The following is a 17,659-nucleotide window of genomic DNA, read 5'->3' as shown; positions in this document are numbered from 1 at the left end:
CACCTTAGTGCGGAGCAATCCGCACCGCCCCCCCCCCCAATCTGAAACAGTCCAGTGGAGCCTGAGCAGTGGGTGTTGCCTTCTGACACACTTCCGGTGATGTCAGGAGGGGGGTGGCATATGCAAATGAGTTATGCTAATGAGCTCCTGCACCTCTTTTTCTACAAAATGACCCCTGATTATGGATGTGTCCCATTTTCAACTGGCCTTAGGGTAGTAGAGGCCAGCCCTGGGTTGGGAAATCTCTGGGAGATTTGGAAGTGGTGTCTGGGGAGAGCAGAGGCTGGGGACGGATAGGAGGAACCTTATCAGAGTGTAAGGCCGTACAGTCCACCTTCCTCCCCGTGAACTGAGCTGTGTAGAGTTCCCAGGCAGTGCCTGACAAGTTGGTGGGGAATGAAAAAACCAACCAACTGCAGCCTCATGTACTCATTGGATGCTCTTACTGGAAGCGACCAAGGGCAGCTCTAGGAATCACCAGCCCATAGAGTTTCCAGCGGATTGCCAGAGCTACCCTCACCCTTTGTCACTTCCAGTAAGAACTTCCAGGAAGTGCATGAGGTGGCATTTAAAATAACAACAAGAAGAAGAGATTGGATTTATACCCTGCCCTTCACTCAGAGTCTCAGAGCGGCTTACAAACTCCTCTCCCTTCCCCTCCCCACAACAGACACCCTGTGAGGTAGGCGTGGCTCCGACAGAAACTGCTCTTTTCTCAAGAACACAGCTCTGATGGAACTATGGCTTGCCCAAGGTCATCCAGCAGGTGCAAGTGGAGGAGTGGGGGATCAAACCCGGTTCCCCCCAGATTAGAGTCCGCGCATTTAACCATTACACCAAACTACACCGAACTGGTTATCCTATCCCTGGTGGAGGTTGGCAAGCTTACCTTCCGGCTTCATAGAGTTGCCCGAGAGTCTCCCGCGGGGACCTTCTTTCCTCCCCACTAACATGAACATCACGGATGTTGGGGGAGCAGGACGGACCGGGTCCTTGAAGGGACAGGCGTCCTGTGGAACCTGCTTCCAAGAGATATTCTGTGGCTACTGCACAAATCAGTTTGCCTTGGAGTCGTCCTTCCTGAGCAAAGGCAAAAAAAGTGTGTGAGCCAGAGGCTAAAGAACGGTGAGCTAGCTCACACAAACTCAGCTGAGAGGGAACACTGGCCCTGAGTGAGAATTCTGAATCCAGGCGGACTGAATCCCAGAGGAGACCTGCCGGGATAAGAACATCAGAGAACATCAGTGAAGCCTGTGTTGGATCAGGCCAATGGCCCATCCACTCCAACCTTCTGTGTCACACAGTGGCCAGAAATGCCAGGGGCCATCAGGAGGTCCAGCAATGCCCCCCCCCCCAAGCACCAGGACTACAGAGCATCACTTGCCCCAGACTGAGAGTTCCTATCTAATACTTGGAAAACTAAAGAATGGACATGAGGTGTGAGCTTTTCCCGGACACCGCACTCTACCAGCCGGCTTCCTCTGAAGACAGAGACCCAGAGGCCAGCCCACAACCTGCCTCGCTGGCGGCTCAGCCAGGTCTGAAGCAAAACAGCGGTTTAACTGTCTTTTGGGCTCGAACTCCCACCTCCCACGCGCTCCCCCAGTATTCCGAAGGCCCTGATTGGCTGCAACCTGCCCCATGAATGTTCCAACTAGGTTTATAGAATCAGAGAATGTTAGAGTTGGAAGGGACCTGGCAGGTCATCTAGTCCGCCCCCCTGCACTCTGCAGGGGCATAAAGGCGATTGGTCGTTTTCAGGAAACAGTTTGGTGATTTAAAGGTGATTGGCTATTTTCGGGAAATGGGCAGGACTTTGGCTTGTCCGTCACACAGGTCTATGTTCGCCCCACCTCTGGGGGACTTTACCACAGAGATAAAACTTCCTACTAACCACCACTTATATAATTGAACAGCTCACCACCTCCCTAGGCAGCGGATTCCATTGTTGCACAACTCTTACTGACAAAAAGTTTTTCTTAATATCCAGCCGGTACCTTCCCACCCTTAATTTAAACCCATTATTTCGAGTCCTCCAAGGAATACCAGGGCTGAGACACTGAGGCAGGCAATAGAAAGCCACCTCTCTGAAACGTCCAAGCCCCACTGGGAGTCCCCAGAAGACAACCATGACCTCTAGACACACACACAATAAATAAATAAATACATATTTTCAGGGCTATTTTTGGGCAGGAACGCACAGGAACGGAGTTCCGGCTGGCTTCAGAGTTGGCCACGCCCACTGCAGCCAAAACCTCTGTGTGCGTGGCTACAGAGGGAAGGTCTGGGGAGCAATGCCCCCGGCGACTCTAAGGCGGGCGGGCCAGGGGGCCCAGGAAGGATCGGGGGCGCCCAGGCAAGCCAAGGGAAGGCAGATTAAACTGCTTTCCCTTCCCTTCAAGGGGGGGCAGCCGCGGGGTGCCCGAGCAAGCCAAGAGAAGGCATGGGGGTGTGGCCTAATATGCTAATATGTTTCTGCTGTTGCGTGTGGCCTATTATGCTGATGAGTTCCCGCTGGGCTTTTTCTACAAAAAAAAGCCCTGCCTATTTTTAAAAAATCTGGAATGAGCTTCGGATCAAAATTGTACTGGATTCGATTGCTCTTAAAGCATCAGCAAGGATTCTGGTGCAGCGCAGCCTTCCCCCCCCCCCATTAAATCTGGAAATAAATCCAAATTATTTATTTGCTCAAGGAAGCGCTCCTAGGACTTACGCTTTTTAATGAGACCGTGTAGACACCTCTTCATTCTGGATACGTCTGAATCTGGTGATCTGTCATGTAGCCGTCACAGTCTCTCTGCTTCTCGGCATCTTTCGGATTTTTATATCTATGTCTCGCTGCAAAGTTCTAAGTTTACTCTCTTAAAAATAATTTGTTAGCATCATTTCGAAAGGCAAGGGAATTTATCCTGTTAAGGTGCTTTGGGGGGGGGGAGTAATTTCGCATTCAGAGAAGTCTCCCTATAAACAAACAATTTGTTCTTTTTTTGATTTTATGGGCCGACCTTGAAGTAATTGTTTTGCATTTCAGGATGAGTTTGGAAGTCGATGGGGGGGAGGGGGGATTATTGGAAAAAGTTTCCTGCACAGATTGCCAAACGCTGCTTGAAGAAGCGGATTGGAAGTAGGTTAATTATTCTGATAATTGAGAATTAAAGTGGATTTTTTGAAAAGCTTCCTTTAATGAGCTGGGAAAGACAGGTAATCCTGCTTGCAGGGTTTTCTTCAGCAAGCTGTGTGATTGATCCGTGGAACAGGTTCAAGTCTGCAGAAATGCGAGCGCTGGAACCAATGGGTTCTTCCACCTGGGCGCCTGAAAACTTGAAATCGTCAACAAATTGAAGGGCACAAGGTCTGTGCTGGGGAAAGGAAAATTGAGATGGCATTAATGGCTTTTTAAAGAGGGGCAGAGTCACATATTAATCAGTATCTGTTTATTAAACCTACAGTCTTGGTTTTTCAGGGACGACGGTACAGTTGACTACCGGTTTCCTGGGCATCGGTAGCAATGCAGGGCATCCTGCTTTGCTTATTGAATCTTCCACGTTTAGGATGGAGGCTAAAAGAGAGAGCTGAAGGATGGCAGGATCCAGATATTCGTGGTGCCTTTTGGGCAGGGGGAGGGGCTTTGTTGTTTCTGGTGGGTAGAACCATTAAGAACATCAGAGAAGCCATGTTGGACCAGGCCAATGGCCCATCCAGTCCAGCACTCTGTGTCACACAGTGGCCAAAACCCAGGGGCCATCAGGAGGTCCACCAGCAGGGCCAGAACTCCAGAAGCCTTCCCACTGTTGCCCCCCCCCCCAAGTACCAAGAATACAGAGCACCACTGCCCCAGACGTAAGAACATAAGAGAAGCCATGTTGGATTAGTCCAATGGCCCATCCAGTCCAACACTTTATGTCAAGTGGCCAAAACCCAGGTGCCACCAGGAGGTCCATTGGTGGGGCTAGAACTCCAGAAGCCCTCCCACTGTTGCCCCCCCCAAGCACCAAGAACACAGAGCATCACTGCCCTGACATAAGAACATAAGAGAAGTCATGTTGGATCAGGCCAAGGGCCCATCCAGTCCAACATTCTGTGTCACATAGTGGCCCAAAACCCAGGTGCCATCAGGAGGTCCACCAGCAGGTCCAGAACTCCAGAAGCCCTCCCACTGTTGCCCCCCCAAGCACCAAGAAGACAGAGCATCACTGCCCCAGCATTGTTAGTGGAAGAAAGGTTCAAGCAACAGTGCCTCTATGGTGCAGGGATATTTGGGAGGAGCTTGCACAGTATCTAAGTAGCAGACCCCATGTTCAGTCTCTGGTACTGCCAACGAAAGGATCTTGAACAGGTGTAAGGAGAAATTCCTGCCAGAGCTCTTGGAAAGCAACAGTCAGTCAGAACAGACTGATGATCTGACTTGGCATGCAGCGGGTGCTTAATGTTCGTACCATTTCCAACAAACAAGCTAATCTGTCTCCAAATCTTGGGAGAGAATCCATAGATTTAGATGGATGACTGTGTTGATAGCTATCAAATATCCAGGTGGGTCTCTGTGTTAGTCTGTCTGTAGCAGTAGAAAAGAAAGAATCCAGTAGCACCTTTAACTTTACTTTTACTTCTTACTGTATTTACAACCAATGGTCCCTCTAAGCTGTGGAGTCTTGTGAGCAAAAATTCTACTTTGTGAGCTGCTGGCATTAAAGTAGTGAGTGCGCGATTTGGCTACTGCATAAATGAGTTTGCTCTGGAGCCATCCTTCCTGAGTGGAGACAAAGATCTGTGAGCCGGAGGCTAAAAAACTGTGAGCTAGCTCACACTAATTCAGTTTACAGGGAACACTGTTTACAAGCCAAGTAATAAACAGCAAACCCTCATCCCATGGGAAGAGAACCTAAAAGCTAGTTATTGTGTAACTTAACAACAGCTGCCAAAAATTTCACCACACACAGAGTGGTTTATTTATCTTTGCCAGAGGGCGATTTCTCACTAGAGCTTCCTGGCAGCGCAGCCCCGTTTGCCTGGACACAAACATGTTAATTTCACACCCGAGGCTGCGGGGCTGCATTTGACCCACGGCTTCGCCTGATTCCCTCCGCAGTTTCGTGATCCTCAAAAACCAGGATCACGAAACTGAGTAGCCAGGATGGTTTTGCTTCTGGAGAAAGAGTTCTGATTAGATAATAGAGAGATCAATTCAGCTCTTAGTTCTGAGAATTTAGGATAATCTTCTTGCTGCCACAATTGCAGAGTCTATCAAAGTATGGAATTCCACTGAATCTTCCTAGCGTCATTGGTGAGGGTAGGGAATTCAGACGTGCTAGCATAAAAGCCAGTGCTTCCTCTAAGATGAGTTAGGGTGAGCAAGCTCCCAATTTTTTAGCCTCCGGCTCACACATTTTTGTCTTAGCTCAGGGAGGATGGCTCCGGAGCAAACTGATTTATGCAGTAGCCAAATTGCTCGCTCATAACTTTAATGCCAATAGCTCACAAAGTAGAATTTTTGCTCACAAGAATCCACAGCTTAGAGGGAGCATTAAAAGCCCTTCTATACTTTGGAATGATTAACTCAGATAGATAATTTGGCATTTTTGTTGGAGGGAATATGCCGAATGAGAAGGATAAACACACTCTACGGGCCTTAAAGAGTAACAAAATTTGTGACAGAGAATGAGCTCTTGTGAGTCCCTGAAGCTAGCATTCCAGAGGGGACCATTCATTGCAAACAATAACTACCATGAGTCTTATAGCACCTCAAAGACCTACGGATTTATTGTGCTGTAAACATGTACATTGTAGGAAACAGGACCTCAAAATCTCCCAAAGTCAAAGAAGATAGAACTCTCGATATTAGCTTTGGTAAATGATCCACCCCACCCCCAACACGCTCAGACACTTTGTAATAATTTACTCCAATATTAAAGTGATTTCTACCCCAGTCTCTCCAGAGGCACTCCAGGTACATACAATTAACAACAATGCCAACAGATAGTATTTTAAAATGCACACCTTGGATAAGGACCTCTTTAGATTAGTCAGCCCAGAAGCCCTGTCTCGTGTGACTGCCCTTGTTTCAGATAATGGTGGCACACTTTGGATAATTGGGGGCCATATTAGATTTGTGAAATGTGTTCAAGAGAACCCTGGATGTATCCATTTGCCTCTCAATGACAAGAATGCAAATAATCACATGCTGAATATTCTATAAAAGTTAAAAAAGGTAAAGGTTCCCTTGCTCGAAAGCCAGTCGAATCTGACTCTAGGGTTGCGGTGCTCATCTCCGTTTCAAAGCCGAAGAACCAGCACTGTCCGAAGACATTTCCGTGGCCATGTGGCCATCATGACTAAACATCAAGGTGTACGGAACGCTGTTACCTTCCCATTGAAGCGGTACCTATTTATCTACTTGCAGTTTCTTGCTTTCGAACTGCTAGGTTGACAGGTTGAAAACCAGTAGCTGTGTAGCATTAGAGAATTTTTTCAACCACAACTGGCATTGGGTGGTTTGAGGCTTCTGTATAGTATTACTGGGACCCTTTGGTCTTCCCCAGCACTTTCAGGAGGGCTTCTTTGACATCTTTGTTCCTCAGGCTGTATATAATTGGGTTCAACATGGGGTTTATCACGGAATAGAAGAGAGAAATCAGCTTGTCCTTCTCAGCCGAATTGCTGGACTGAGGCCTCATGTACGTAAACATGCCGCTCCCGTAGTAGATGGTCACCACGGTGACGTGGGCGGAGCAAGTGGAGAAGGCCCTCCGCTTCCCATCGGCTGAGTTAATTCTCAATATGGCCGCCACGATGCGGACATAGGACAACAGGATCAAGATGAATGGGAGGAGCAAAGTGAACACGCTGCCCGCCACCATCATGGCCTCGTTCTTCGAGAGATCCTGTCCAGGACATGCCAACTGAAACAGGACAGGGGCCTCGCAAAACAAGTGGTCTATGACGAAGCTGCAGATAGATTGCTTCAGGGCAAAGGAAGGGGCCACTGAGAAGAAGAAGCTGCTAACCCACGCTCCAGTAGCGAGGGAGACGCAGACGGTCTTGTTCATCATTGTCGTGTAGTGCAGAGGGTGACATATGGCGACGTACCGGTCAAACGCCATCACCAGGAGCAAAAGACACTCCGCCGCCCCCAAGAAAAGCGTGATGTACACTTGCGCGGAACACAAGTAGAAAGAAATGGACTTCCTCGCCGCCAAGAAGTTGACGAGCATCTTGGGGACCACAACCGACGTGTAACAGATGTTCAAGATGGCCAAGTTGCTGAGGAAAAAGTACATCGGGGTGTGGAGGCGGGAATCGAGGCAGGTCAGGGCCAAGATGGAGAGGTTCCCAAAGAGGGTCACTGAGTAGATCAGAGACAGGACCACAAAGAGGACCATCTCCAATTGGGGGCGGCCGGCAAAACCGAGGAGGATGAATTCGGAGAAGAACGTGGCATTCCTAGGTCTCATTCTCGTCAAAGTTGGTCTGCCTTGAAGGGCGAAAGAGAGAAATGGTTATGTCGCACAGAGAGTAAAAGAAAGCAGTGATTTCTTACCCAACGGAGCTACTCCAGACTGAGATGGCTACAGCAGGTAGAACGACTGTCTTCCAAGTGGTTGAATTCCCTTCCATTAAAGGAGAGGGGTATTTCTGGGAGCTCTATAGGACTTCCCAATCCAGGTTGGGATCCAACAGCCAGGACCATGTAGCTGTAAGTCTGAGTTATGTTTCTGTATAAGAGTTACAAGGAGCTGCGGTGGCTCAAGTGGTTAAGATGCTGAACTGCAGGCTGTGGAAGGTCAGTAGTTCAGCAGTTTGAGACCCGAGTTGCCGCATGACGGAGTGAGTTTCCATCTCTAGTTCCAGCTCCTGCCAGCCTAGCAATTCGAAAGCAAGAAATTGCAAGTAGATAAATAGGTACCACTTCAGTGGGAAGGTAACAGCGTTTCGTGCACCTTGGTGTTTAGTCATGCCGGCCACATGACCACGGAAACGTCTTCGGACAGCGCTGGCTCTTCGGCTTTGAAACGGAGATGAGCACCGCAACCCTAGAGTCGGACTCGACTGGCTTTCGAGCAAGAGAACCTTTACCTTTATAAGAGTTACACCAGAGGGAAGGTAGCACAGCATAGTCCAATCTTGTCATATCTCAGGAGCTAAGAAGGGTTGGTACTTGGAAGGAAGACCACCAAGGAAGACTCTGCAGAGGAAGGCAACAGCAGAACACCTCTGCTTCTCACTTGCCTTGAAAGCCCCTTGCTGGGGTTGCCATAAATCAGCCAGTTTGGTGTGGTGGTTAAGAGCACGGACTCTAACCTGGGACAACCGGGTTTGATTCCCCACTCCTCCACATGCAGCTGCTGATGTGACCTTGGGTCAGTCACAAGTTCTTTCAGAGCTGTCCCCACTATCTGCATTTTTGGTTTGCGAGGGGCCTGGGAGGTAGTTTGGTGATTTGTGTGTGCCAGGGTTAAGACTGGTCATACTGACTCTCACAGGGGGTAAAGGTGTGGGGCGGGAACAAATCGATATACTCCAAAGAGAAAAACTTAATGATGGTGCAAATAGAGGTGCAAAGGCTGAGCCAGGGAGAAGGCATGGCACAATCCTGATCTCCCTGTTGCTCAAATAAGGCCTGTTTCCTGGTATGCCAATGCCCAATGATGAACACAGCCAGTGAGATCCCAGAAGCCGACAGAACTTTATTGCAATAAAGGGGCCCTGGGCAGCAACGGCCTGAGGAAGCCGTTAGTAAGGCATCGGCAGGATGCAAGACTCACCAGCACCAGGAACGAGCTCCCAGAGGAGATCAGGGCCCTGAGGGACCTATTACAGTTCCACAGGGCCTGTAAGACGGAGCTCTTCCACCAGGCCTTCCAATAGGAGCTGCCACTACTGTTACCATCAACGATCCTAGTGAATGCTTGGATCCTAGGGCTGGCCCAGATATATCGCTAGACCCTTCTGCATGAGGGATGATGATTAGACGAATAACGTGGGTCGAAATCTGGAAGCACGCCATCTGATCTTCAGTAGTGTATGCACTTTACTGTTAATTGTTAAATTATGTCTTGAATGAGTATGTTTTATATGGTTTTATATAGTTTTAAGACTTTTATGGATATGCCAATTAGGTACATTGTGCCGCTCTGTTAGCCGCCCTGAACCTGCTCGCAGGATGGGCGGGGTATAAGTATAATAAATAAATAAATAAATAAATAAATAAATACAGTGCAGTGAACAACTTTTAGACAATGTGCAGATGTCTTTTCATTGCATAGTTTATACTTCCTTTATGTCCATATAAGCATGTTTCCCAAGCATATCTTTTGTTTATTTCAGAATGTCCATATGTCCACTTAACTTAGTGAAACCACCTCTCTATCTTTGCAGACAACTGGTTTTGCTCAGTCTGCTATATCTTGAAACAATGTTTGCAGGAAATGACACTGGCATGTTCAGCAATACTCTTAAACAAACACACACAGACACCCACTGTTCGTTGTACACCTTGGTACTATAAAATTATATAGACACCCGAACAGAAACTCGTGATCACCTTCAGAGATGGCAGCACCAACATCTTTTGCTGAGGGAAAAAGAATATCACTCCAGTGGACAATTTCTGCACTCTGAATTTACGCTCTCCGCTGGAAAAACAGCCAAACTTGAATCATCCGTATTCTCTGCAAGAAACAACGGAAATTATTCCTCACCTACCAAAATAAAAAAAAGGCAAAATATACATCCGCAAAAGCAAAAAGTATTGTTAGTAAGAATTTGCTAACTGAAGCTCACCCTGTGTTTAGGGTGCTAGGTTGTGGAGTCCAAACACTAGAGGAAACGTCTATGTTTTTGGTCACATTCATTTGAATATACAGCCCTCTAACTTTAAATCATTTCCAAAACTTTTCCTTTCGAAAAAGAATATTATATTAATTGAACGCATATAACCTTAGCCCTCCTGACTCAACACTATCTGCTGATATCCAATAAAGATAAGGCGATATTATATCTACAGAAAACATGGTGCAAGGAAGGTCAGATATCCGAAATCGACGCAAATAAAATAATGAAGGGAATAGAAGAAATCAAAACTATTAAATTTAGTGAATTGGAATATAAATGTATTACAAAGTGGTATAAAACACCAGCACAGCTAGCAAACATGTTTCCAGGATCGAGCTCTATGTGTTGGCATTGTAAACAATTTAAGGGTTGGTTCTCCCTTATGTGGTGGGAATGTCCAGAGGTTAGAGGCTTTTGGTTAAAAATAATACAAATTATAAAGAAAATATGTAAAATCACATTGAACATAGACTTCAAACTAATGTTAACAGGTATATTAGGAATTAAGGCAGTTAATAAGGAAACCCAGGCTATACTCAAAGCTATGGTGTTAGCATGCAAGGCAGTGATAGCTCTGGGATGGAAAGATACGAGTAAATGGACAATAGATACCTGGCACACCTATTTGTTTGAATTTGTGCAGTCGGACATCATCGAGAAGTTGCGCCAGAAGACCACATGGGAGGATAAAGCCGAAGAAATTAAAACCAGATGGAAGATCTATTTAAAGTGGATAACATCGGAAGGAAGACAGGACATTCGGTGGAAAATTCAGACTTTGTGCCCGTGGCTGTGAATGAAGGACCAACAAACAAGGGGTTGAGGGAGGGAGGAGGGAATTTAATGATTATGTAAAGCAAGGGACAAAAGATATGATGTAATATATAGAAAACCTACAAAAATAAACGTATTAAAAAAATGAAGACCTATTAGCCACTTTAGTCAAGCGAAACCTCCATGTTCGGGGCAGTATACCTTGAATCCCAGATTGTGGAGACAAATAGCTGGGGAAGCTTGCCATCTTCTTGTCCTGCCTGTGAGCGCCTAGAGATATCTGGAAACGGGCTGTTAGACTAGATAGATCCTTGGTTTGAGTCTGTACAATTCTTAATCTCAGTTCATTGTCTCTCAGCCTAGCCTACCTCACAGGGTAAGTGTGCAGCTAAAACAGGATGATGTTAAGTATCTGATCCAGCGTCTCCCAGATGCAGAATACAGGTAAGATTCATAAATAAAATTGAGTGAAAGCAACAAGATGGGAATCAATCATTGTATTCCGATGCATTTCAATGAGATTTAATCTCTCATTTCAATTGCATGCATTTATTTCTTTCCTTTCTCTCCTTTTCTTCAGCAAAAAAGAGTAAGAGCACAGTAACACCTTAAAGACTAACAAACTTTGTGGCAGGGTATGAGCTTTTGTGAGTCACGGCTCACTTCTTCAGATACAGCTAGAATGCGAGTCCATCTGTCCTATACATTGGAAAGTGGAGTGATTTCAGATGCCGAATGACATTAGCAGGCAAATGACAATAGAAGGTGTGATTGGATTATCTTCCTTTGTTAAATAACTGCAACTTTTAGGTCCCAGCAATATCAGCCATATCAGCAATATCTGCCAATATCAGCCATACTCCTGCTCATCCTCTAATGTGATGTATGCTGATTCTGTGAATGTAGGCAGATCACGAGAAGGGAGGGCAGGAAGGGTTGGCCTCAGTGCTTAGTTCTTGTGGCCCTTTCTTACACGCCCAGAGAATTGCTGGTTACCACTTTGAGGTCAGGAAGCAGTTTTTCTCCTGGCCAGTTTGGCTGGAGATCCTAGAGGGTTTTTTTTGTCATCTTCTGGGCATGGAACAGTGGTCACTGCGGGCACTGGAGATCCCTTCCAACTATGATTCTATGCCATCATGTGTCCCTTCCACGCTCTACACTGGACAAACAGGCCAGTCCCTTCGACAAAGAATTAATGGCCATAAGTCTAACATCAGAAACCTCAATATTCAAAAACCAGTTGGGGGAACAAGTTAACCTTTCAGGACATTCAGTTGCTGACCTAAAAGTAGCAGTTCTCTTACAAAGGAATTTCAAAGGGAGATTAGAAAGAGAGACTGCTGAATTGCAACTGATAACGAAGCTCAAGACAATGCGTCCACCTGGACTGAATTGAGATCTAGGTTTCTTGTCTCATTACCAATGCTGATTTCTCCATGCCGACTACCACTCTGCATATCACACCTAATCCAATCACACCTTCTGTTGCTACAGACAAACACGGCTACTCATCTTGATCTATCTCCTTTTCTTCGTTAGCTTTAGACGTATTTTCGAACAGCTATAACACCCTCTCCAAAAAGCAGCCCTCAAACCTTGTTCTGGAAAACCCTTTTGGAATATCTCAGAAGCTTCTCAGGTTCTCAGGCGAAAAGATCAGTAACGGCAGAACCACTTCCCTGAATAGCAGTCTGCTGATACTGATCCTTGCTGTTTTTAAAAAATGGTATTATTTGAACACAAAAAACCTTTGGCTCGTCTAACTGAGCAGCAAGCACAAGGGTTGTCTTCTCAAGGACAATCCCCAGTCACACATGGAAACCCACATGGGTCTCACACAGATCAGGTGTCCACTCTGATATGTCCCAGCATCTTCTGGAGAACATGGGAATTTCACAGGAGGTGCTCAGAGCTGCACTGGCAGACAAGTTGAATGCTAAGGGCAAAGCCCTTGAAAAAAAAACCCCACTGCTCTGAGATAAATATAGCCAAAACAATCATTAAAACAAAATGTAAAATTATCTGTTCAGAAGAAGATATCTTTTGAAACGGTTGAACATTCCAGAGATCATAGTTAACAACTAATACAACAATTAATACAACAACTAATAACTATTGAATACCTATATAAGGAGCTGCGGTGGCTCGAGTGGTTAAGACGCTGAAATGCAGGCTGTGGAAGGTCAGTAGTTCAGCAGTTTGAGACCAGAGTGTGCCGCATGACGGAGTGAGCTCCCATCTCTATTTCCAGCTCCTGCCAACCTAGCAGTTCGAAAGCAAGAAATTGCAAGTAGATAAATAGGGACCACTTTGGTGGGAAGGGAACAGCGTTCCGTGCGCCTTGGTGTTTAGTCATGCCGGCCACATGACCACGGAAACGTCATCGGACAGCGCTGGCTCTTCAGCTTTGAAACGGAGATGAGCACCGCAACCCTAGAGTCGGTTTCGACTGGCTTTCGAGCAAGGGAACCTTTACCTTTTTACCTGTAGATATTTTGTACTCATCTTATGTATTTTGTACTTCACAAATAATTTTTGTATTCTGTTCACTTTAATATTTAAAAATTAATTGAGCGCAGTTCGGATACAGTTTTCCTTCATTGGTATCCTTTTCTGGAGCACTTCTTGGCTGTTACCATTCACTTGGCATATGACAACCTGAACATTTTAAAGATGAATAAAAAATAAAACAGATACCTGAAGAAGTGTGCCTGCTCACGAAGCTGATACCCAGAATTAAACTTTGTTGGTCTTAAAGGTGCCACTTTGTTGGTCTTAAAGGACCCACCTGAATATATATTTTTTAAAAAGATGAAGGTTTCCTCCATAGGGAACTTTAACCATCTGAAATCCATTCACAGCTCATCAGTCACCTCTTTTGTCAACCCCCAGATTTGGTAAATGCAACCATGGGCCATTGCTGTTTTAAAAAAATGTTATTTTTTTTTTAAAGGACAAATTAAATTGGGGAGGAATATAAGAGATTTAGCTCACGGCAGGGTTTCTTCTGTTTTTTTAAACCAAAGCTTTCTCTTTCCAGCAATCAGCGATGTCTTACAATGAAAGGAGAGCACTTTTCATTGTCTCAAAAAACAAAACACACAATTAGGTCCCTTTCTTTAAAAAGGCCCTCCTTTCTCTAGCTGTTCCCAGAAGAGTAGCCCAGGAACTCTTCCCCCTGGAGTAATTCTGAACCCTCAGAGCCTCATGTATTTGAGGTACCATGTCTGTTGGATGACCTCATCCCTTGGCGCCCTCGACCCGCTGATCCTGTGCCAGTGTACAGAATCACTTTAAACCAGTGATGTACCATGTGTCACACAGCCTGGAAATCTCTCTCTGTGGCTACTTGGGAAGCAAGCCCTCCACTTTCTTTGCAGACTGAAACCAAATATTATCTCTTCCCCGAAGGAACCAATTTCCTTCACCCCCTTCAAGTAGGAGATATTTCAGAAAAGCCCAGGTGGCATCAACCGGGGGGTGGGGTGGGGAGTCCCACTTTTGGAAGCGGCCGCCTCCATCGCAAGAGGACACCGAGCGCGCCTTGAAGCTTCCCAACTAGAGTTGCCAAATCCAGGTTGGGAAATTCCAGGATATTTTGAGGGTAGAGCCTAGGGAAGTTGGGGTTTGGGGAGGGGAGAGTTTTCTCCAGGAGAACTGATCTCAGTCTGGAGTTCTGTTGTAATTGTAGGGCATCTCTAGGCCCTAGCTGGAGATTGGCAAGCCGACTCCAAACCCTCTGTGATTTATACTTCCCAAGGTGGCCATTTTGAGAACAGCCCAAACTACCCCCATGATGGCGGCCATTTTGTTGTGGTGCTCACTATACCCTTTCTTAAAATTCTAAAGTTCCCAGAACTAAACAAGGTCAGGGGAACCCTGCCTTATACTATTCCCTTCCTACCTTTCTTTGTCACTGCAGATCCCTACTCTACCCCTGCTCACTTCTTGGGGGAGCAAGCTATAGTTGCCAACTCTGATGTGGGGAATTCCTGGAGATTTGGGGACAATGTCTGTGAGGGAGCTAATGAAGGATGATGATGAAGAAGAAGGGATTGGATTTATACCCCGCCCTTCACTACCCGAAGGAGTTTCAGAGCGGCTTACAATCGCCTTCCCTTCCTCTTCCCACAATAGACACCCTATGAGATAGGTGGTGCTGAGAGAGCTCTCTCGAGAACTGCCCTTGAGAGAACAGCTCTGAAAGGACTTGTGACTGACCCAAGGTCACACCAGCAGCTGCATGTGGAGGGGTAGGGAATCAAACCCGGTTCTCCCAGATTAGAGTCCGTGCTCTTAACCACTACACCAAACTGATTCGCATACCTTAAACTGAACTCACTGAAGCTCTTATTTTCTCCTGGGGACCTGATGTCTGTAGTCTGGAGAAAAGTTGCATTGCCAGAAGGACTCTAGGCTCTGCCTGGAGGTTGGCAACCCTAGAAGAAGAAGTACTTCCTTTTAAATAAATAAATTGAATTCACTGCCATAGGAAGTGGTGGAAGCTACAAGCATAGACAGCTTCAAAAGGGAATTGGATAAGCATATGAAACAGAGGTCCATCAGTGGACTGGGTGGGCCATTGGCCTGATTCAACATGGCTTCTCTTATGTTCTTATGTCTGGGGCAGTGATGCTCTGTCTTCTTGGTGCTTGGGGGGGCACAGTGGGAGGGCTTCTGGAGCTCTGGCCCCACGGTGGACCTCCTGATGGCACCTGGGTTTTGGCCACTGTGTAACACAGAGTGCTGGACTGGATGGGCCACTGGCTAGATCCAACATGGCTTCTCTTATGTTCTTATGTCTGGGGCAGTGATGCTCTGTCTTCTTGGTGCTGGGGGGGGGGACAACAGTGAGAGGGCTTCTGGAGTTCTGGCCTCGCTGGCGGACCTCTTGATGGCACCCGGGTTTTGACCACTCTATGACACAAAGCGTTGGACTGGATGGGCCATTGGCATGATCCAACATGGCTTCTCTTATATTCTTATGTTCCAGATTTCTAAAATCCTGTTGTGGCACTTTCTCTTTTAACTTTCATCAGTAGTCACTTCAGGTCTTTAGTAATTTCTGCCAGTAATGTGGTGTCATCTGCATATGTCTACTACGATTTTCTATTTAAAAAACAACTAATTGTTTCCCATTCCTTATTCTACTTCCTTATTCAGTTTAGATGTACATAGGTAACCCATACAACTGGGATTTGAATGGAACTGCGTTCCCAAAATGAGGATTTTCACCACCAGATCAAAATCCATCCAAGTTGCCCCCAGAAAGGACTCCGAGGAATTGTCTCCAAGGACAATTTGGGCCACGGTGAGATCATCAGTTGGCACCTCTTGCGTCTTCCCCAGAGCCAGGTGGAAACATTGTACAAGTTTATTATCTGAGTGGGATTTGGGACGGTGAGACAAATTGGGAGTAGCGCAAAGAAACTTTTAACAGTGTTTGTATGTTTCTCAGGAGATCACATCTTCCCCTCTGGACAAATGTGTTCCCCCTTGTAGGCTAGTGATTGGTCCCTGAGCATCAGTTCCTGTTGTGATTATGGAGCTATGCAGGTCAGGGAGGAGCAGTGGAATTTTTTATTAGTAGATTTTCAAAACAGGTACAGGCAGGAGAACTGAATGGGGAGAAGGACATTCCATCAAGCCCAGGTCAGTGGACTCCCTTGGGTTGCCTTCTGGCAATGTGACTGTTCTCCAGACTACAGACATCAGTTCCCCTGGAGAAAATGAGAGCTTCAGTGGGTAGAATTTAAGACATAGCATCCTGGATGGGCCCCCTTCCCCCCCTTTGCAACTAGGCCCTCACAGACACCACTCCCAAATCTCCAGGAATTTCCCAAAGCACAGTTGGCAACCTTAGCTCACTCCCACAAGAACGGAGTGGGGGCAAAGTGAATAGTATAAGGCAGGGTTCCCCAACCTTGTTTAGTTGTGGGGACTTTGGAATGTTAAGAGAGAGCATAGTGAGCGCCACAACAAAATGGCCGCCATCATGGTTGTTGTTTGAGCTGTTCTCAAAATGGCTGCCTTGGGAGGGAGTATCTATCGCAGAGGGCTTGGAGTAAGCTTACCAGCCTCCAGCTGGGGCCTGGAGATGTCCCCAGACTGTGGAGATCAGTTCTCCTGGAGAAAACAGTTGCTTTGGAGGCTGGACTCTATGGCATTATACTCCACTGAGTTCCCTCCCATCCCCAAAGCCCACCTTCTCCAAGCTCCACCCTCAAAATCTCCAGGAATCTCCCAACCTGGGGTTGGCAGCCCGGAGGTTTCAAGACAAAGCATTCTTCTGTGATGGAGGCATCACAAGTAGGGCAATCCATTTCCCCCTGTAGATGCCTTTTGGGCTATTCTGAAACACGTCCTGCTTTAAGAGGGTGTAGGACAATATGTGCTTTGGGGAAGGGATTATGTTTTCAGTTTGGAAAGAAAGAGGAGCGTTTGCTACCTGCATAGAAACAGGGAGAAGATTTCTAGGCTATATCATATTGCACATCACTGGTAAGAAGAAGAAGAGGAGGAGGAGGAGGAAACAGGATTTATACCCCGCCCTTCACTACCCAAAGGAGTCTCAGAGTGGTTTACAAACTCCTTTCCCTTCCCCTCCCCACAACAGACACCCTGTGAGGTAGGTGGGGCTGAGAGAGCTCTGACAGAAACTGCTCTTTTTCAAGGGCAGCTGTGCCAGAACTATGGCTTACCCAAGGTCATCCAGCAGGTGCAAGTGGAGGAGTGGGGAATCAAACCCGGTTCTCCCAGATTAGAGTCTGCGTACTTAACCACTACACCAAACTGGCTCCACTCCAAACTGGCTCCAAACTGGAAAGAACACAAGAACATAAGGGAAGCCAATGTTGGATCAGGCCAATGGCCCATCCAGTCCAAAACTCTGTCATACAGTGGCCAAAAATACCAGGTCCCATCAGGAGGTCCACCAGTGCGGCCAGGACACTAGAAACCCTCCGACTGTCGCCCCCCGCCCCAGCACCAAGAATACAGAGCATTACTTGCCCCAGACCAAGAGTTGCTATCTATACCTTGTGGCCAATGCTCCCTC

General features: G+C 46.6%; 1 protein-coding gene across 1 annotated transcript; it reads right to left on the bottom strand.

The window, feature by feature from the left end:
• Nucleotides 1–6,509: 6,509 nt before the first annotated feature.
• LOC107114189 (olfactory receptor 2K2-like) lies at nt 6,510–7,448 on the bottom strand. The gene has a single exon (XM_015415628.1). It carries the CDS (start codon nt 7,446–7,448, stop codon nt 6,510–6,512), a length of 939 nt encoding a protein of 312 aa, XP_015271114.1.
• Nucleotides 7,449–17,659: the final 10,211 nt, after the last annotated feature.

This window comes from Gekko japonicus, unplaced genomic scaffold (genome assembly GCF_001447785.1).
Source record: "Gekko japonicus isolate JY-2015 unplaced genomic scaffold, Gekko_japonicus_V1.1 scaffold3005, whole genome shotgun sequence".
Classification (NCBI taxonomy): domain Eukaryota; kingdom Metazoa; phylum Chordata; class Lepidosauria; order Squamata; family Gekkonidae; genus Gekko; species Gekko japonicus.
This window is presented reverse-complemented; position numbering and strand designations above follow the sequence as displayed.

Bases quoted from the DNA above. Each gene is read 5' to 3' on its own strand.
- LOC107114189 (XM_015415628.1), bottom strand. From the start codon at position 7,448: ATGAGACCTAGGAATGCCACGTTCTTCTCCGAATTCATCCTCCTCGGT.